This window comes from Telopea speciosissima, chromosome 3, assembly GCF_018873765.1.
Source record: "Telopea speciosissima isolate NSW1024214 ecotype Mountain lineage chromosome 3, Tspe_v1, whole genome shotgun sequence".
Taxonomy (NCBI): Eukaryota; Viridiplantae; Streptophyta; class Magnoliopsida; order Proteales; family Proteaceae; genus Telopea; species Telopea speciosissima.
The window spans coordinates 63,931,421-63,954,233 of NC_057918.1; the positions used below are offsets into that span (position 1 = coordinate 63,931,421).

General features: G+C 39.4%; 1 protein-coding gene across 1 annotated transcript in view; it reads right to left on the minus strand.

Moving 5' to 3' along the window:
• Window positions 1-283: 283 nt before the first annotated feature.
• LOC122656341 (T-complex protein 1 subunit zeta 1) overlaps window positions 284-22,813 on the minus strand; it is a 32,119-nt gene continuing 9,589 nt past the window's right edge. The window contains exons 10-15 of the mRNA XM_043850818.1: window positions 8,565-8,769; window positions 5,660-5,754; window positions 2,125-2,193; window positions 1,889-1,996; window positions 1,640-1,758; window positions 284-556 (exon numbers count right to left, since the gene is read on the minus strand). Coding sequence (XP_043706753.1) covers window positions 481-556; window positions 1,640-1,758; window positions 1,889-1,996; window positions 2,125-2,193; window positions 5,660-5,754; window positions 8,565-8,769 — 672 coding nt within the window. The 3' untranslated portion in view covers window positions 284-480. The remainder of the gene's footprint in view (window positions 557-1,639; window positions 1,759-1,888; window positions 1,997-2,124; window positions 2,194-5,659; window positions 5,755-8,564; window positions 8,770-22,813) is intronic.

A 22,813-nucleotide genomic window follows, 5' to 3' on the forward strand; every position in this document is an offset into this window, starting at 1 on the left:
CCTCGAGTGGTTCAGATATCGCCAGTGCAAGGAACTGGAGGAGATAATTTTCCTCATAATTACTTCCTTCACCGTTGGATAAAGGATCATAATTACTCTCACCCCACTAGACAAAGGTCCAAAATGGCCTTAACTATTCATCTGGTCATGTCTTCATCATAATTTTTTTAAGCGTTAGGTACCTAAAATGTAATGTAATTTACTAACACGTTGGATACCTCAGATGTAATTTACCCAAAAAACTTTGAATGAATAATTTTCTTGACAACAGAACCCCTAATTGAACTTCAAAGTCTACATTTTTTCTTCTAAATGAACAGGTTCAGTAATTATACAAAATTGACGACACCACTCAACACTTGGGCAATGCCCCTACTCTCAAGTAGTTCATCAGCCAAAAAAAAGTGCAGACCCCATCTTGCAAAACAGATGTTCACCCCAAATGCAGAGGAAACAGTCAAAACCCAAAAAAGGGAGGAACTAATTTGGCTTCCGCATGTTTCGACCAGCACGAATTACCTCATCAACAAGCAACAATTGGGATGCAATGACAGGCCTGCAAAACAGAAGTGACAATTGCTGTCAGAAATGGCATTCTAATGGACACAGTAAAGACAGTGTAACAAGATCTACATGTACAAAACTCATGTGCTGCCCCAAATAACAACCCGCGAGCCAAACACCCTCTCAAACCCATGGTCTCCATTCCTTGACCTTCGAACACTCATAGATTGGGTTTTAAAACGTGGAATCGGTCTTCAAGAACACTAAAAATGGTACTTGGATCTAAAAACAGGGAATTTCTAGGGTTTTTGGATGAGAATCGGCGGTATCAGATCAATCACGGCCGATTCTGAACGATTCATAGATCCGATAACCGATTCTTGAAACTCTGGTCATAGAACAGCTTAAAAGGATTCTAGTGCAAGGAATCAAAAGTAGGACCCCTGGGGAAAGCCAAAGCCACAATGTAGGTTTACAGTCTTGCTTTTCCGGGTTCAGTGGAGTTCTCTCCACTGGGGGAAGAAAAAAAAATCCAACCTATTTTACATAAATTTCATCCGTGGCTCTTTTTCATTTCCACTGCTGACTAGATGTTTTGCTCACACTTGTGTTTTAGGCAATTTAATACTGACAGTTTTTAGGCTAAAATATGGCACATGCACTATAATATGGTGTTGATATGGACCACACTAACATGGGCAATCAGGTTCCGATTGAGATCAGAATTTGATCCCACCATCATTGCTCTAGGTGTTTCAGTAGTGAAATTCATGGACACATCTGCATAAAACTTCACTACAAAACCAAAACCTCAGTGGTTGTCTTCAATTGATGCATACCCATTAAATTATATGGGTTCAGCACGGATGACAATACTGAGTGCGTGGCCAATCCAGGACTACTGTCTTCAAATAAGGAATACCCAGTGAAGTGTATGGGTTTGGCAAGGATTACAACACTGAATCTGGACAATCCGGGACTGCCATGGATTCAACATGACTATCAAAGTCTTTAACCAATATGGCCAGAAAGGAGTTTCATGAAAAGAGCATCAAAGCCTTATAGGGAACACTTTTGAAATACATAATAACAAAGAAATAAAGATTAGGTTTCAAGTACAGAGTGCAGCCCATACCCTGAGTTTATGATTTGGCGCTTGACAGAGTAGTTATCAAAAATGCCCTCCATTTGAGGGTCAATTGGCTCTCCAGTATGCTGGTTCAATCCCACAATGTTCCCCTTGTCATGCTCTCCCTAGATAAAGAGGGGAAGGGGGGAAATCAAGGTGGTTAGCATTCTTCTGATAAATACACTATATTCCCATTTCAGAAAGCAAAGAAAAAGAAGAGTGGAGGTGGGATATAGGATTCCAAAAGGCAAATACCGTGAGCCCAATGATAACATCTTGAGTGTCAAGGCCAGAATTTTCTGCTAGAGTTTTGGGTACCACAAGAAGGGCATCAGCAAATGCTTCAACACCAAGTTGTGCACGCTGTTAAAATTAGAAAAGATGTCAGCAGTATCCAGAGGAATAACAGATGAATTCTCTCCCTCTCATCCCTTTGTTTTTTCTTTATTTAGTCAGATATAGGTAAGCATGTTGTGAGAAGTAATTATTACCCCTTGAACGGTTTTCTTAACTTCATTAATTAGGTACTGTCTGGCTGCAACTTCAAAAGCTCCTGCACCCTGATCAGTAAAAAAATAAATTAACAGAGCTCTCCAAAGGAAGAGGGAAAAAAAACAATAGAATCAACCTGAATCTGTCAACTATTTGCCAATTTTATGACATATGCATGGGGAAACCCCAACTTTTTACATTCCTATGATTTTTCTTAATTGATGATTAAATTTCTTTCAAAACACAGAAGAAGCACAACAGATATATGGTACAAAGATAACAAGGGCCCAAAGGCCACTAAACCCAAAAGAGAAGTTAAAAACAAAGCCTAGCTTTCACACACAACTATTCCTTATAGAATTGTTCTATAATTGCTTAGAACTTGTTAACATATCAATCCCACACAGTAATAATAGCTTAATACAGCTTAATCCCACAAGTATAAGACCATTTATCAGCGACATTTTTGTTCCTCTGTGTGTGTGTAGATAGAGTCAAAATCTTTGCCACAAGCACGTGAATAGTGTTGTATGACAGCTGCCATGATGCCAGCCATCTGGGATTCACTCCAAGAATTGCATAGAATCACTCATGCTTTCATTCCTTCCTTGCTTCCCTTTGTTCTCTTCCATCTCCAAATAGTCTTTATAGACCCCAAAATTTTGTTGGGGGGGGGGGGGGGGGGGAAGAGAAAGAGAAAAAAAAAAAAACCACAACCCCCTTACAACATTAGTAAATAACAATTTTGGCCCCAAATAAAAATACAACAAAATATTAAAAAGAACTACACATAATGCTGGACATCTAGCCATAATGAAGTGACATGTGGCTGCATTAATTTTTGAGTGTTGTCCTCATCAGAGCATCTAATTTACTTTCAGGCTTCAGTCCATGCATTATGAATGAAGACTTCTTGACACCATATAGGGGTATTGCAACACATAAGTATGAAAAAAGTTTCAATTAAAAAGATTCTCAAACATTTAAGAGTTCCAGTCCCCTAATCGTTTCCATATCTAAGATTCCCAAACCCATTAAAAAATTTTGACAACCGAAGGTCTTCCTCATAGGATTCCCTAGTTTCTCTATTTCCATGTCATAACACCTTCTTAAGTTGGAATCACACTTAACCATTTTATCTAGCTTACACTCTGTTTTTAAGATTTGTTATAATTCCAAATCTTATCCACCTGCACCTTGACTTCAATGGTTAAGCTATTACATGATCCCTAACATTTAGGGTGGAGTATGGCACATGGAAAATCCTTGTAGCCCCTGCCCTGATGCAGCGCACAGAGCCCTGATGTGGTCACTTTATCAGTAAGCCCTATGCATGTTTCACGTGCGGGTCAGACAAGCATTAAGCAATACACCGGGCCAGACCCATTGCCATCTTTAGATGGACGAGTTAATAGACTAGAAATTGAAATTACAAAAAAAACTTGAACAAAGTAGACAAAACAGCTTTCATAGGTGCACAAATGACAAAGCATATTTAGACAGCAAAGCAGAGAAGCTAGGAATCCTATGTGAAGGATCTTTCAGCCAACTTTTAAGAAATTCCGAAAATGACTGGCACTAGAAGATCTTAAATTCTGAAACTTTCTTTGTTGCAATTACCTAAAAATTATGCAAGCACCAAGGGTAGCGTAAGATAACAAGTTAAGCAATGTGAAAGGATTTACAGCAAGGGGAAGTTAACCTCAAAAAACAAACTAAATCAAATTTGTTACCAACTGGTGAGAGAGAGAGATGTAAGGGGTTGAGGAGGGGATCAAAGGGATTCAGGTCTATCAGGTTCACATCAGCCACGAAGGCACCATAAAACAAAGTCCTAATTGTGGTCGGTCTTGTCTATCAATTGGGCCTATAAAATCATTTTCGTGATCCCAGCTAAGACCAAATCTTCATCTCTTCACCCATCCCATTAGGTTCCAGCACCAGTAACAGGTACATGGCACCCTTTGTGTCTCACAGGAGATTAAGGCAGCACCACCGCAGATCGAGCCACAGAAAGGCCGATAGTAACATAGGTACCAAACAGTTATACAAACTATTTGGCCCCTGTTAGCAATAGGCTGGACCATATCTGAGCACCCATATTAAATATGAGGTCTCTTTGAAGACACACTCCCCCACCCAAACAGTTAGTGAGCACCACAACCATCAGTAGTTTGACTTGGCCAAAAATCCTCAACCCTTGCATCATGAAAGAACACTTCACTTTCACTCAGTGTCCTTCCTATAGGAGCCAAAGTAAGCACGGTAACCAACCAAATCGTTCAAATGCAAAAGGTCATGGAATCCTCAACTTCAATTATTGTTTAACATAAGCCTACGCTACTTAACGCTAATTATGACTTTTGAGAACGTTCGGCAAGAGATGATCTCTCTAACTTCAATTTCACACTGGGCATACCCAGTGCACGAGGCTCCCGCCACTGTGGGGTCTAGGGAGGGTCACAATGTACGCAGCCTTAAACCCCCCCCCTGTTTTGCGGAGAGGCTCTTTCCCAACTCGAACCCGCAACCACTAGGATGCAATGGAGCAACCTTACCATTGCACCGAGTCCCTCCCTCTTTAATTTCACACCCACTTACAAAAACATATATCATGATTTCTACAGCACAGGACAGATGAAGCTTTAGGGCATTGAAACTTGGACAAGACGTACATATCCTATTATTCTCAACCAACTCACAAATAAGTTCAAAGGTCATTAAGCCAGGGCTTGAACAGTTCTCGTTCTTGGCCCTGACCAAGCATGTTCCAAAATGCTCGACAAAACCATACACCTAGAAGGCTGACACAAGACAAGCTAAAATGGAAAATTGAACCCTAAATCACCCACTAAGAAAGATGAAAATTAACTCTCCTCAACCAAGACACTTTTGGCAGTAGCATAATCTCAAATTGTTCTAAAATTCACCACAAACAACCATAATGTCAAGGAATGGAAGGAAACCAAAGAAGTTATTAACTGAGGTAAACTGATTCACTGTAAAGTGGTAATCTATTCAATGTGATTACATGTAAAGTGCACTCAATCATGTCCAAAAGAAATTCAAAAGAGGATCTTAAATTGACAAAGATCAGATCAATGTATGAAAAAGATACAAACTATAATATACTTTAAATATTGCAATCCTAGGATAATTATCCTGATGATCAAGAAACTATGACCAATTCAATTGGATTCACAGTAGATGGCAAGCACCCGATTCAGTTAATAAAATAATACTAAATGTTCATGCACATTGCTAAGAATCTTTTTTCCATTTTCGGACAAGGAAAGATCAATAGATTTTCTAATAATAATATTGATGAAAGAAGGAGCAGGATGAGATACCAACAAAGGAGATCACAAAGTAATACAACCACTGCTAGGAAATTAAACAAGGCTTGTATGAACCTTTTACAAGCTCTAATATATTAAGAGATAACGAAAGAAACACTAGACACCGAATTAATTACAAAATTAAATCTGACCACGAACGAAAACCATTACAGAAAGCTTGAATAGATAAGCTCACCAATACAACTGCTACATCTTCAATTGTATTTTTGACTGCTCTCAGACCATCACGAACAGCATCCTTAATTTGAGCAATAGTATGGTCATTAGGTCCTGCAATATCAGTTATCATGATAACATGAGAAATTCGAGAACCTGAATGCTTACAAGTAAGAGAATGGAGAGGGTCGGATGAATGAATAAAGTGAGAGTTCATCCAAATGAACATGTGTGAAGATTTGGAAGGATTAAGCTAGAATTATATTTTTGGCAAAACCCTACTACAGGTACCTAGCCAAGGGAAATAGTCATCCATATATTCCTAACATTTGAGGTTCTTTGATTCCACCAAGATGGAAGCTTTTGCATTAGTCACAGCTCATTGTCAGGTTGATGTAAACAAAGCTGCACCACGCCTAGGCGACCAAGCGCCTTCAGGGTGTCAAGGAAATGCCTCGCCTTACTGGGTGTTGGTAACGCGACCGCCTTGGTCCGCCTAGGTGACTGGGCGGGTGCCTTATGCTGTTTTGTGTTTTTTATAAATTTTTATTTTTCTTATATAATATAGATTCTTTTTCCTAAACTTTTTATTTGGCAGTGTACAGGATTATAATGCTTTCAATACATGTAATCATTGAATCTTAAACCTTTCTATAATGTTGTAACAGGTTATACCGTTGTAGTTTATTGCTAATTCTCTGCTAGAATCAATTTTGATCCTATTTGACAGATCAAATATCATTGAACTGAATCACTGAAATATCTTCTTTGTTCAATTTATATTTAACTATTGGTTTTCACTGCTAGTATGTTGTGTACAACTGGTCAGTCATAGAATGGATGCTAATTTATATGTAACTACTGGTTTTTACTGCTGGTTTCTTTAATTGGCTGTTAATTTATTTATGATGTTTATGTTGTGTCGATACAAAATATATGGGTTAGGGGGAAAAACACTAGGTCGCCTTGTCGCCTAGGCATATCTAGGAATATGGAATAGCAGGAAAAACACTAGGGCACCTTGTTGCCTAGGTGGGGGTCTTGGGTCGCCTTGACAACTATGGTACAGCAGCAGGCCATACGAAGAATCAAGCCATACTAAAGCTCACAGAGTCACAGTTCTTCAACTGGATTTTGGTTCAGGCCAGACGAGCCCATGGATCTAGGTGGTTGCTCACTCAAAACCAGATCGTGGGGGTTATATATTGAAGTTTCTATGTTGTTAGTTAGTGGTTGCTACAAGTAATTTGTTTCTATTTTGGTTACTTGGAAGTAATAAGCTAGTTATTACTTAAGTTGTTTCTATTTTTAGTTGCTTGACGTACAAGGCACCAGCACTACATGTGTGGGCCTATTTTAGTAGTTCCTATTTTTAGTAATCTCCTTCTAGAGGAACTTAGAGCCTTCCCCATGATTTTGAAGATTAATGATGATCGGACTGAACCTTTGTTTGCTGTGAGAAACAGTTGTGTGGGTGAGAGGTGCTCAATCCCTACCGGTTGGTGAGAAACTGACAAGCCATAGGTGAGAGGCCTTGGTCATATCCCCCTTCTTCCCCTTGTTTCTAATTTATTTTTCTGCAACCCTAAGCCATATTGAAGCTGTTCGAATCCTATCTTTGAGGCTGTGATCACTGCCCTGCTGTGTTATCATAGTGGAGTTACAGTTGGTGAAAGCAAGTGCTGTTGGAGTCATCCCTACTGCATCCACATACCCTGCAGTACCCTGTTTTGAAGCTCTGTTGCAGCAGCATTCAATCCCTTATATCTACAGATCCTTGTAAGGTTTTGAAGAGTTCTTCCATTGTTGGAGACCATCCATCGATCAGAAGTGAGGGCCCATCTAATGGTTAGTTCTGCTACTAGTTAGTAAGTTGCTAAATCTGTCCTTACTAATTTCATGTCTTGTTCCTACCATACAATCTAATATCAGTTTGGCAACATATTTGGAGAGATATATCCAGCCATCAATCCCTACCTATGATTCTAGTTTGGTATTGATCTGTCCAGTAGTTTCTTAGATCTTGATTGTTGCTAAATTTGTCACCTTAGTTTCTATTTCGTTCCTCCTATCATAACCATCGATCCAACCATTGGGTCCCCATCAAAATTGGAATATTGTTCCACTACCCTAACTTCTCCATTGGGCTTGATCTGAGCGTTGGATCCTTCGTCAACAATCCCCTTATGTTGCTGGAATTATATTCTATAATCCTGCTTGTGGGTGGGTTGCAACTACTTGCTGTTTTAGTAAGTCTAGCCCTCTTACCAGTATTGACATCAGAACACTTAAAATGAAGATGTTCCAGATGGTTGCAAGATGCTATTCGTCTGAAGGAGGATGTGACCATTCATCTTTTATTCTTTTTTCGAGAGATAGCAAGGACAACTTCAAAATTACTACTCACGCCTGTTCAACATGGATTAGACAACTCCAAAAGACAAGGTCATGAACATGACGTTTACAATCTGAACTGGAAGCTCAAAGACTTGAAATGGTATTTCTGAAATCTAAACAATGACCCTGGCCCCAGAAATAGTCCAGGCTTGTGAAAAGAGACATAAGAGAGGGTGTTCAAAGAAGTCAAGAAACACAATGGGTATGCTCAGATATTGGCCTTCACTAATTTGATCGGCTTTTTACAGGTAAAGGAGAACGCTGACATTGATCAGGTCTCATTCAGATAAAACTGGACTCTTTGCTCCATAGGAGGATTGAGATCACATTCTCTATCGACTGTGTGACTTTTGTAGATATATACATGGCAATGACACAAATGAGAAACATTATTTGTAAAATAAATATAAATATTTTGGTTTCTGCCTTCTGCCAATTCAATCTAACAGACACATCTCTGTTTGCTACTAAAAAAATGCATATTTTGCTTTTTAGTTCACTATTAGAAACAAGAGAATTGTATGTACCTTTTATTAAAATTGTACAAGACAGAGGGTTCTTCACATTCTCAACAAAAGTATACTTTTCTTCCCCAAGAATATGCTCATACACTAGACCAGCCCATCCCAGACAATCTGGAGTCAAGTCATCCACAGAATTCACAGCCTCCCCTCCACAAGCCAAAACAAGCCGCTCCATGTTCCTTCTCTTTGCTCTACGCAGTGCAATGATCTAAAACTCACAAAGATGAGGTAAAAATAACTGGAATGTCAAAAATATGACCAACAACAATCCAGAATAATATAAAGTCATGAGACCTCTTTCTAGAAAGCTTCAGGAGAACTGATTTGAGATGTTAGTATCAGACAATAATAAGATGTGGACTTCTTCAGTAATCCTAATTAAGGTAATAGTTACTAAACATTAAACAAACCTAATTACAAAAAATGGAAAGAAACGATTTATGAAAAAATTTCAGCAAAAAGACATTTAAAAACACTCACATAATTACTGTTCAACAATCATGTCAAAGACAAGCCAATAATCATAGTCATCAAGGCTTCCAGGCCCTTGGGCGCCTTGTTGGTGTCTCCTTGGATTTGGACCCTCTCCAACGCCATGGTCGCCTTGATAACTATGCCAATAATGAATGGAAGAATAAAGTTCCGCCAGAAAACATAGTTTTTACGGGTTTCTTTATTTTTATAATTAGCTATTAGAATTTTTCTGAATAGGCTCAAGTTATAGGCTTAATAGGACTTTCTTGAATGGGTGCATGATCAAATGATCTTCTAAATAAAACAAGGAAGTTCATTTGGAGTCTTATAGGGCGCGTTTGGTTGAAGGATTCTGAGGAGTTGGATTCGACAGAATCCGGATTCCGTAATTTTTCACGTGTTTGGTTTCTCGGAACCTGGTTCCGTGTTGGATTCCAAGAATCCATGAAAATCCATTTTTCAGTGTAAATTTGGGAATCCAAAAGAATTCGCCCCTTGGGGTGAATTCCAAATCGAGTCCAGGATTCTAGGCCCTCATATATATGGCATGGATTCTTGTGGACTCCAAAAATCGGGATTGAAACGAAGTTCGATTGCTAGGGTTTTGTCTTCAGCCTTCTCGTTTTCTTCTCCAAGGAACCGAAGACGAAGACAGTGTCTGCAACTCTCTTTCTCTCTTTGGTCTGAAACGAAGGTTCTTCACGACTCTCTTTGGAATCTCTGGTCTTCAGCCATCTCGAAACGAAGACGAATCTGCAACTCCAAGGAAGCGAAGGTTCTTCACAACTCTCTTCCTCTCTGGTCTTCAGCCATCTCGTTTTCTTCTCCAAGGTTCTTCACTACTCTCTTTCTCTCTCTCTCTCTCATTGTTTCTCTGTCTCTCGCTCTCTATCTCTGTCGTTGTCTCTGTCTCTCTCTGTGTCTATGTATCTCTCTGTCTCTCCCTTTATCATTCTTGTTTGATTGTAGTTAGGGTTTTTTTTAAAAAATTGGATTATTGATTGCTAACCAATTTTTCTCTCCATTTCAGGTTCTAGGAAGTTCAATAGGGTAATTTTGAAAATCTCCAGTCGAAGGAACATCTTGGATTAACGCAGGTATGGCACATTTCTTCGCTCTCTCCCTTATCTCAGACTGCTGCTTATATTCTTTCTTTTAAAACCTTATCCATCTCAAACAGTATAGTACTGTGGATGTCCATGGATTTCTCATATATAGCCTCTAGGTATATGCTTGTAGCAATTAAGGAATATTAAATGATCACTAAGCTATGGCTTTAGTACTATGATGCAAAGAACTACAAAGATCTGTGATTGTAATTATTGACCAAGATGTGCTAACTGAGTTCACTTATTAACAGCTGTAAGGGTGGCAATACCTAACTTGATTCAAACACCATTATGACACATTTATGGAATTTTTGAATGGTTTGTACCAGCCGCATCTTCAACTAGGATTTAAATAGAGAATCAGTCTCTTCCCCTTGTCTGATTATTATTGTATAAAATTTAGTTTATCTTATACCAAGTTCTACATGACCAAATAGCATTCAAAAGCACCTATATAATCTTGAAGAAAGAAGGAAATAATATATTTGATATTAAATGTATAGTATTGATGATAGAATAATACTCCTTGTCTGCATATGGAGTTTATTTTTTTTTTCTCAATTTTTTTCTTTGTTTTGTTTGATTTTCAGCCCCACAATTTAACCCCCTAGAATCCTAGAAATAACCTTAAACTTCGCTCCATTTATTTGGTTGCTGCTTGCATTCTTCCATCAGGGGTTCCTCTCCAACATCATCTTGTATATTTGAGTCCATGTCTACTATTTCATTTAGAATTCAAGGTGCAGATGTGATGGTCAGGGCAAAGGATTGAATTGGAATGATGATTGGCTAACACACAGAAGAATACTTTGCATTGACAGGGAGGGTAGGATGAGAATTGGATGGGCTTGCAAGAAAGAAGAAGAGATGGAATACCTGACATAACTACCGAAGCATATATGAGCTTAGCTCTTTAGGTATCTAATATAGGCTATTGCATATGCTTGGGACTGTTCTTTTTGTAGCAACTAGGTAGTTTGGTGGTAGTAATTGACTTGTTCAGAGAGGTAACTGATGACTAATCCATGTATTCTGGAGAAGGAACATTTTCCATGTTTAGGATTTCTAGGTGCAAAGCTAACACTTTTATATTGATTGATGACCTTGTCTATGGTTAGATGATAGATTCCATTAAGTTGTCCTTTTTAGGGCTGTAAGGGAGCCTAGTTATAAGGGTACATCTAAAACTGTGTTGAACCACCCTACCTTTGCTAGTGAGCTGGAAAATTGAAGTCTAAGATCATTGAAATCCCTTCATTATTTTCCAACGTATATAATGTTATTGCAGCAATTCTTGCAATCTTTATATGGGTTTTAATCCAATACTGTAGAGATAATTCCAGGAGTTTGGTACAGAGTAGTAATTCAATTTCATTAGGATACAGCTTCCTTAGGAGATTAACTGGTGTTCCAACAAAGTTTAATTACAAAGAGCTTGAAGTGGCAACAAATAATTTCCAATCACTGATTGGTGAAGGTGCATCTGCTTCTGTTTACAAGGGGAAACTTGATGATGGCATACTTGTTGCTGTAAAAAGGTTAACTTCAGAGCAACATGGAGAGAAAGAATTCCGGGCTGAGGTTGCAGCCATTGCTAGTGTGCAACATATCAATCTTGTGAGATTTCTTGGGTACAGTTATGTAGTTGGAGGGCCACACTTCCTTGTCTATGAATTCATTCACAATGAGTCATTGGATGTTTCATTGCATACAAAAGGCTAATTATATATTCTTGTTTCAAGTATGAACATATTGATCATCCATATGTATTCATATCTGTACTTAAGTCTAGCAGAGTGAAACCAACTCAATTCCTGTTCTCTGACATAAAAATCCTTAAGTTTCTTAAACAATGTGACAGAAACTTGATGAGAATCAGAATAGTATTGGTTCAAAAGGATGCTATAGACACAATCTTATTATAATGAGAGAATAATTTTTGTTTCTGTTCCTTTGGATGACAGGGAGAGACAAAGACAATTTTGATATGATATCACTCAGCTAGATTCCTCTAGTTGATAAACCTTTTGAGCCAAATTATGTCCTGGCCATCAGTATTGAAAAAACAAGAACATTTCTATCCATTCTCACAGCAATATTCACTATGGATCCCACTTTGTAGAAAATACTTCCATGATTAATAGTTTCCAAAGACCCATCAGTTTCCTTCTCTGTTTTTTTCTGTAATCTTGTGAGAGCACTTTCTGTTAGTGAGACTGGTGGCTCAAAGCTCACACAACCATCACTCTTACAAAGAAAAGCAGAAGAATGGTATAGGTTTGGATTCCATAAGAATCAAATAGACAGATAGATTGAAAAGACATTTCAACTAGAGTGACAGTTTCGGCATAAATGTGCAAAACAAGCTTTTCTTATCAAAAACAAAACTAAAACAAAATTTCCCACCACTCATTTTTTCTTCTAGCTACCCAAATAAAATGATGGTGGTTACTGTAATTTTCATCTAATAGGAACATTTTGGTCATGTGCCTTGTTAAGGCAAAGGCTTTATGCCTTGGCCTTTTGAGGATTCAAGGACTACATAGGATTCTTTTTTTCTAAAAAGAAAAAACTCACAGATATGGGTTGGACTGAACCCTCTACCCCCCCCCCTACCCAATATGTTTCAATGAGCCAGTTTTGAGCTCAGTTTCCTAAGTAGCCTCTTCTCTGCCGGCTGTGGTCTGTCTGATTATTTTGTACAATGTATCTCCTACTTTACAGAGTGACTATTGATCCAACTGCAGCTTGGTCTTTCAAAAATAGCAGATTTGAATATTGAATGAAAGGTATCAGGAGTTTAATGATGGAACTGTGCTGATTATTTTTCTGCATTGAAGTTTCTGTTCTTGTGTTTGTGATAACAAAAGAAAGTTTTTAACTCCTTCCACACTGTATCTAGAGGAAGTCCAATGCTCTATCCTTCAGCCCTCTTATTCATGTAAACAGTTGTACTGTTTTTATCATCTCAATGTGAAATCGACCAACAATGCATACCTAACAGAAGAGGGGTTATAACTTATAGGAGGAAGTGAGTGGTGTATAAGGAGAGGTAAATTAAAGAGAGGAGATCAAAGAGATATCTAAGAGAGGACTGAAGTTGACAGACAGGGGCTTATAAAAAGAAGGGGACAAAAGAGGGATTAGAAAGCTAGAGCTTAAGGGGAATTGCTTGGGTGAAAAGCCTTTTGTTTTATTGAATGTTTGAATCATGGCTTGAACTGTGTAAATTTGATTGAAAATCATAGGATAGTGAAACAGGGCAAGGCTTCACTTGGGTTTATTTTGGCTTCAAAGGCTCTTCTGTCCTCTTTGCTTGTGAAAAAAGATTGATTGTGCTTAATTATGCTCAGTGTTAGTACCTTACATCATCCTTTCACTTTGATTACTCTTAAATTGCTGGATGATGTTGTGGGAATCTAGCCCAGAACTTGGACCACAGTTTTTTTTTTTTTTTTTGTTATTTCTCACCACCTATTGTTTTGTTAAAAAAGGGCAGAGAGAGAGGAAAAGGGGAACAGGTTTTTGAGAGTTCTTTTTCTTTTGAGGCTTTTAGGAAACCAAATCAGACCAGATTTAAAAGCATCTTGAAGTGGAGGTTGGTGTTGTAAGATATGTGAATGATATTTTCTCATTAATTATCTCAAGGGTACAACTGTATATATATAATACAAGAATGTAACTGCCTTAGGCAAGTGGTCAGGTGACTGATGCTGAGCTGGCTTCTCTAATACATGGAGAAGTATCCATAACACGCCCCCTCATGCTGAGCGTTGGTGGACCAACCGTAAGCTTGGACCGAAGGATGGAGAAACGCTGTCTCGACAACCCTTTGGTAAAGATATCGGCAATTTGATCCACAGTAGATACATAGCGAACCACAAGCTGTTTAGACGAGACCATATCTCGAACAAAGTGAAAATCTATTTCGATATGCTTGGTCCGCGCATGGAACAGTGGATTGGCCGTTAGATATGTGGCGCCCACGTTGTCACACCACACAATAGGAGCAGCAGAGAGAAAAACACCTAGTTCGCGAAGAAGGGACCGTAACCAAACCAATTCTGTGGCTACAGCAGCCACAGCTCGATACTCTGCCTCAGTAGAGGAGCGCGAGACTGCCTTTTGCTTGTGAGAGGACCAAGAAATCAAGTGAGCCCCAACAAAGACACAATAACCTGTCATGGATTTTCGATCGATAGGGCAACCGGCCCAGTCCGCATCCAAATAAGCAACAAGAGAGACAGTCATTTGTGGGCGAAAAAGAAGGCCATCAGATGGAGTATGACGGATATAACGTAAGATCCGTTTTACCGCTGCCCAATGTATATCGGTAGGTGAATGCATAAATTGAGCGACACGATTGACCGCATAACTCAAGTCTGGGCGAGTAACAGTGAGATGTTGTAACGCCCCCACAACACGACGTTATTCCGAAGCATCGGCTAACGGAACCCCAATACCAGATACCAGAGCAAAGCCAGTTGCTATTGGTGAACACACTGGTTTGGCCGTGGTCATATTAGTAGATACAAGAAGATCAGTGATATACTTATGCTAATTGAGAAATAGACCAGCTGAAGTGCGAACCACCTCCATCCCTAAAAAGTTATGGGGATCACCAAGTGATTTCAACGCAAACTCAGCCGAGAGGTGCTTAACCAAAGCCTCCATTTCTGATGTAGAGTTGCCAGTAAGGAGCAAGTCATCAACATATACGAGCAAATACACAATAGCTATGTCATGCCTATAGATGAAAAGTGATGTGTCAGTCTTTGAGGCGACAAACCCAAAGGATAGGAGTGCCCCACTTAGACGAGTGAACCAGGCCCGAGGCGCCTGCTTGAGACCATACAAGGATTTTCGAAGAGAACACACATGGGTAGGATGGGTCGGATCCTCAAAACCAGGCGGCTGACGCATTAGAACTGTTTCATTGAGAACACCATGTAAAAATGCATTCGATACATCGAACTGTTTTAGTGGCCAACCATACGTGACAACAAGTGATAGAACCAACTGTATAGTGGTGGAACGAATAACCGGACTAAAGGTATCCGTGTAATCCAGGCCCGAGCGTTGGTGGAACCCTTTTGCAACCAAACGCGCCTTATGGCGCTCAATTGACCCATCGGCCTTCCTTTTAAGTTTGAACACCCATTTACACCCCACTACATTCTGATCCACAGTGGAGGGAATTAAGTCCCATGTCCCATTCCGCAATAACGTATCAAACTCATCTTGCATGGCTTTGCGCCATTCTGGGGATCGCATAGCCTGAGTGTAGCAGGTGGGTTCAACTTCATCAAAAACAGCAGCCATATTCAACCGTCGAGAAGGCCGCAGGGAACCGGTACGGGACCGAGTCACCATCGGATGCGATGGAGGAGCACCTATAGTTGGTGGCCCATGTGCAGAGAGCCCATTAGAGCCAAGTGGCCCATGTGTAGGTTGAGACGCATGCTCTGGCTCGGCGTGGCAAGATGCCCTGGTGGGCTGAGTACATGGCAATAAAACCGTGGGCTGGACATCAAACCAAGCTAAAATGCCCAGTTGGCTAGATGGGCTAGAGGTCCAGACATTGGACTCAGCAAATGGGCAAGTGCCCTCGTCAAAAAAAACATGGCGTGATACATATAATCTGTTTGTGGCAACATCCAAACACTTATACCCCCTGTGAGACAAAGAATAGCCCAAGAATACACAGGGCTTGGACCGACCATCAAGCTTATGGCGGGCATAGGGCCGCAGCCAGGAAAAGCACAAACAACCGAAAGTTTTAAGAAAGGCAAAATCAGGATCCATGTTAAACAACCGTTGTATGGGACATTGCTGCCCAATGACAGAAGAAGGAATTCGGTTGTAAAGGTAAACAGATGTTAAGAAGGCATAACTCCAGTATGTCGGAGGAAGGTTGGCACAGAGTAGAAGTGCCAAACCAGATTCAACAATATGCCTGTGCTTACGCTCTGCAGCACCATTCTGCTCCTGAGTGTGTGGACAGCTAATGCGGCATGAGATGCCATGAAGATGGAGGAAGGAGTCGAGTGCTTGAAACTCCGCCCCACCATCAGTTTGAATGCTTTTAATAGAACAGGAAAAATAGGTTTCAACTAGAGACTTAAACCGCTGGAAAATAGGTAGCAGATCAGACTTCCTAGCCATTGGATAGAGGCAGGTGTACTTACTATAGTCATCAACAAAAACAACATAGTAAGAGAAATTATCTACAGAAACTACTGGGGCAGGCCCCCACACATCACAGCGTAACAGTTCAAGAGGTTTATTACAAATTGAATTCGACAATGAAAAGGGTAAACGATGGCTTTTTGAACAGGCACAAGCACTACATGTAGAATGGTCCATAACAGAGGTTGGAAGATCAAAATGGTTCACAACATACCGGACAGCCTTGTAAGAGGGATGTCCCAGGCGATTGTGCCAAGCAGTAAGGGGTATGCGAACCGCAGATAACGATGTAGCAGCAGCAGAAGGAAGCGAAGCAGAATCCAAATGAGAAACAGCAGCAGTGGGTATCTCGAACAGGCCATTACTACTCTGGCCTCGGAACAGAATCCGATTCGTCCGATTGTCCTTGATCATGAAACAAGAAGAAGCAAAGACAAATGAGACATCATTATCAGAACAAAAACGCTGAACAGACAACAGATTGCGTTGAATTGCAGGAACAACCAAGACACCAGTAAGTTGAAAGAGATGACCACCACACTGAAGAGTAGAAGTTCCAGAATGAGAAATGGAAAGAGGTGTACCATTACCTATGATGATGTGATCAGAACCAGAATAGGGTGAGCTAATAGCAAGATTGGTAATGTCTGCAGTAATATGGTTATTAGACCCTGTGTCTAAAAGCCAAGAATTGGAAACAAGAGACAGTGAAGAAAAAGAGAAACAATTACAAACGAATGCGTGATTAAACCTTTGAGGACAGTGAGAAGCCTGATGCCCTGCCTGAGTACAGATCTGACACAGTAAGGCAGATGGAGAAGGAACCGTGGACGGAGCATATGAGCGAGAAGTGTCCTGGCCCTGTGTATACTCCAGCTTTCGAGAACCAGAACGATAGCCAGAATTGTTGTAGTCACGGCGGCCACCACCACCGTAATTATTGTCATATCTGCCACTGTATTTGTTGTTCCCTGAACCACCTCGCGCGGTGCCGCGATAATTCCCACCACGGCCAGAGTTGCCGCGACCATTCGATCTATAAGCACCACGAGAATTCGAGGACCGAGCACCAGAGTCAGAGTTGTTATTGCTAGAGGATCTTGTAGATGCAACATTAGCAGTAACTATTGAACCAGTGGCTTGATCAGAAGACGACTTCAAGAAATTCTCATGGCTAAGGAGAAGACCGGAGAGTGCGACGAACGTCACCGGCGTCGCTCGAAGGCGAATAGAAGTGGCAAAGTTTCGATAATCTGCCCCCAAGTCACGGAGCACAGCAAGAATGAGATCTTCGTCACCAACAGGGGAATCCACCGCAGCCAGAGTGTCTGCAATCGACCGAGCAGAGAGAAGATAATCTTGGACAGAATCAGTACCACGCCGTAGACGAAACAGCCGATCCTTGAGATCCATTATTCTCGTGCGAGAGGACGAAGCAAAGACTCGCGCAAGAGTTGTCCAAGCATCACATGAGGTAGTAGCTCCAACAATATGAGAAATGGTCGATTCAGACAGCGACGACACGATCCAACTGAGAATCAACTGGTCCTGCCGTTCCCATAGCGCAGCCGCTGCCTGAGCAGATGTGGCATCTGGACAGGGGAACGAACCATCTACAAAGCCTAACAAATCATAACCTCGCAGAAGAGGTAAGAACTGAGTCTTCCACAGCATGTAATTGGAAGAATTGAGCTTCAAAGGAAGCTGAGGCGAGACATTAGGAGCGACAACAGCAATGGAAGCTGAAGAAATCAAAGATTGAGAACCAGACTCCGCCATTGAAGACGAAAGAAACGAACGGAAGCTTTCAAGAAACGAAAAGAAAAAGAAACCCTCAAGAAACAGAAAGAACCAGGAAATCAAGAAACATTAACTCGCGAGAGAAAAAGCGACTCGTGATACCATGTAAGATATGTGAATGATATTTTCTCATTAATTATCTCAAGGTTACAACCGTATATATATAATACAAGAATGTAACTGCCTTAGGCAAGTGGTCAGGTGACTGATGCTGAGCTGGCTTCTCTAATACATGGAGAAGTATCCATAACAGGTGTCTCTCCTTTCTCTCTCCTCTCTTCCCCCACAACCCCCCCCCCAACGAATTGGGTTTTCCCCCTTTTCCCTCATCCTATGATCTCTCTCTTCTCTCCTTATTTTTCTTTCTCTTCCCACAACCAGCGGATCCATCCCTCCGATCTGCATCAAGGATTCTTTTGTAATTCACTCTAGTTATCAGTAGTTCCTATAATTTTTGTTGATTCCTCTGTAGAAACGACAAAGTTAAGAATGCATTACTCATTTACTTGTTTCCCCTTTTGATCTAAGAGAGAGCATCAGACCCATCAATGTGCTCTTCACTGCATCAGAGCCAGAGGTAGGAATTTGTCTGCTTTTAGAAATCAAGTATAAAAGCTTATTCTTATACATCATGTTAAGAAGATACTCAGCTTACTGAGCCACAGATGCACATACTTTTTTTGGTATACCATGCTCTCTATGGACAATGAGATATGATTTCTGCCCCGAGGATGGGGATTAGGCTACATACCCTTGCGGCCTTATGTGCATATTATGTAGTATGACTTGGATATTATGTGCATATTATGTGCTTAATGATTAGGCTACATACCCTGAGATCAACTGAGGTTCCAAACTACTGCTGGGATTCATTCATTCAATAGAAGATTTCATGCTACCATAGTTGCTGATTGAAGAAAGAATCAAAATGCCCTGTGGATGCTCTTCTTCATTGAAGAGTTTATGATCCTCCTGTAGAATTGGTTGCAGCCTGGCTATTCTACATTACTGTGAGTCCTTTCACCCTGGCTATGTTTACATTTCCTTTTCAATACTTAAATAGATCCATGGTTTATTCTAGGTACCTAATAATAGCAGTTTTCCCCCTTTTCTTTTTTCTCTTTTAATGTAAGTGGCTGCTCTCTCTTCATTTCTGGACTTACTGGACCAATGGTTCTTGTGATCTATGGGCTTCAATTCAGAATTGGAGAATTAACTTGGAAAGGCTTTGAATGAGTATGGTGGAAGCAAAGGATTTGTTTTTTGTTAGTCTTTTCTTTTATTTTAGTTATTTGTAAATTCCAAGCTCCACTTGATGGGTCTTTAGCTCAAATTGGTAGAGCACTTGGAACATGCGCATGTTCCAGGGATGGTGGTTCGAATCCACCAAGGCCCTTTTTATTCAACTGTTCATAGCATAGTCAGTTATGACACTAATCCACACAAGAACCCAAATTTAATGACATCTTTGAAATTTCACAAAAAATATATATGTATGTACTTAAATTAAATGGATATGGATTTTTACCATATGTAGAGATCTCTGTTGTTTGAAAATGCCCGTACTATGAGTTTTGCTTTGTTGAAGTAACATAACACCAATTAGTGCTAATTTTGTAATTTTTATGGACACATGAAAATTTGGGAAAGACTTGCTTTTGAGAATTTTAATCCAATTTTTTGATTATCTTATTTTTTATAAAGTCATATTAAATGTATGCATATGTTGTATAACAAAACAAGGTTAAAATATTTTTCCAGATAAAATTCAAGTAGAATCCAACTGACAGACACAGGGTAACCAAATAGTCTTACATATGGATTCAGCCGGATTCCACCTGACAGAACCAGGGCAACCAAACAGTTTTTCGGCTGGATTCCACCTGACAGATTTTGGGTAACCAAACAGGTTTTTTATCAGAATCCAAATCCACATGAACCAGATTCTTAAGAACCCGATCCAATTTAAGAATCCGACTCCTACGACACCTTCAACCAAACGCGCCCATATGGTCAGTTAAAGTCTTTGAAATAGATTAGGCGTTTGAGAGTTATGCTTAAACAAGTTTGTTTAGTTCTTCTAGGTTTTATAACCATCGGAAAATAGAAACCAATGAAACGGTTTCTTTGTTTAGAAACATGAATCAAGTTTGAGTTAGGAAACATACAGCTGTTCTGCTCTTGGTTTCAACCAAACATTCGCAGCAACAGTTTCCTTGCTGCTATGGTTTTATTTGATGCTATGTTGCATCATTCGAACAGCGAACAGGTTTTGTTTTGCCTTATGTTTGGATTGATTTCTTCAATCTGGTAAAGTTTTCCTGCTCGGTAAATCATAGATTTGACTTGAGTAAAATCTGATTCAATTAGAGTAAACCTGTTTTGTTAGTTGTTGTCTTCATTGATTAGATATATAGATCCCTATCAAAATTTGTAAGATAATCCTTACTTACGGCATGGAACTAATGCCTACAGTTCTAATGCAGAAACGAGGTTCCAGAAGCAATACCAATGGAGGAAAGAGAAGAAAACATATTCCAAAAATCCAACTGTGACACCGTAGAAATCACAGCCAGTATGAAAACGAGCATGACAGTAACTCAGCTGTGACATGACAGCCTGCGGTTACTGTTGATGCCCAAATTCTGCTTCTGAGATACGATTCAAGATTATAAAAGGAATCTTATCTTGATAGCAGTTCAAGTTGTGGGGCCTTCTAGAGGTTTTTTTTATTATAAATCCTACCTTGAATTGGGGAGTTGGCTCCCTTTTTCTTATTGGTTGTTAATGTAAATGCTAGATTGAAGCTTTCCTATCAATTGGATTATGTACGCACTTATTTCCCATTGGTTGGATGATATAAGCTCTCTCCTAAGCCAATCACAAGCTTCTAGAAAAAGCAATAAATAAGTGTACTGGCCATAGGCCCTCAAGGCAATGTGAAGAAATAAAGCTTTCATATTTTATTTTTTATTGTGTGAGTTGTGAATTAAGTACGACCCCTATGGATATAGTGGTGTTTACCTGCTGGGTTATGGGTGTACTTTGTGGGTTCCAAGTGAAGACTGAGGTGGATTCCTTAGTCTAGGAGTGGATTCACTTCACCATGGTTAAAGCAATCGTAACCAGGGACCATATCAGTCCCAGCCGATACCGATTTCCGATACACATCGGAAGAATCGGGCCAACTTGGCTGGACCGATTCACTTTGGGATTGGCCACTGTATCAGCCAGAAAAATAAATAAAAATCAAAATAAAAAAATATATATATATATCAACAGAACAAAAAAATTAATTTTTTTGTAGAATATTACACAAAATGCAATCTAAATTAAAAGAAGTGTATTAAAATTTCAAAAATGTTTTCAAAATGCATAACACAGTATAAAATATTAATAAAAAGGAAAAATATAATTATAAATAATTTTTTATTATAGAATATAGTTATCATTCCATCAGAATTTTGTAATTTTTTATTACTTAAAACTCAAAAAACCCTAATATCCATTAATACATGCTTTTTTTTTTTTCAAAAAGAACATCAATAATAATGAAAAAAAAATCCATTTTTTGTAAACCATGCATCAATCCATAAAATTTTGGATTTTTTCTATGTTCGTATCTTTAATCTAAAAAACTCCATAAAATCATATTTCCTATCATACAACATGCATTTTTGGCGGATGAACCAAAACAAAATACGACAATAATCAAACATAAACCTAATATAAGTATGATCTACAACATTTTGAAAGATCTCAGTATGGTCTACAACGTACTGAAAGATCAACATCAGATTCCATATATTTTTATTTTTAATTATTTTACGGAAATTAAAAAATGACATAAACCTAATATCACATGTTACATTCATGAATTTTTTTAAAAACAAAATCACAAAAATCCAACGACAACACACATAGAACATATCTAAGTTGGTATTTGCAGCATATAGCCTACCTAGACATTAAGGAAAAAACACCAAAAAAATTAAAATATAAAATATAAAAAAAGAGTTCAAAAACCTGCAAAACATTGAGGAAGAAGAACATTGTCTGCTTAGATCTCACTTTCCAGCTGTTGAATTTCTGAACGGGCACGGTGGATGCATAGATCGTCTAAAAATCGTAAGGCAAAAAAACCAGCTTGATCGGGGCTGAAATCAGGGAGATCCAAATATTTGAAGTTCAGATGGGAGAAAATATGTCGATTTGCAGGTTTTTATGGGAATCGGGTCGGATCGACCAATACGGGAACCAATCCAATTACAGGCGATCCTTGCTAGCACTCCCATATTGCCTAGGAATCGGTATTGGGGTCAGCCGATTCCAAGACGAATCAGCCAATACAACCAATCCAATACCGGTTCTTCAAACTGTGTCTGCACAGACTTTGGTGGAATTCTAACCTGAGGTTTAGGTGGATTCCTAGCCTATTTTATCCTTCTATCTCTCTATATATTTCTATTTTCTATCATTCAATCAAGCTACAGGTCAGATCTAAACCCTATTGAAAGTTTCAGATTAGTTTGTATCTAGCTAGCCATCGACTACAGTTTCAGACCTATCTGATCTTACTGCTGAAGCTATAGACTTTTCTCTGTTTATCTCATATAGTTCCTAACCCACCTGTGATCCTATTTGAGCTAAATTCCAACTGGATTGCCCCAGTTGGAGTTT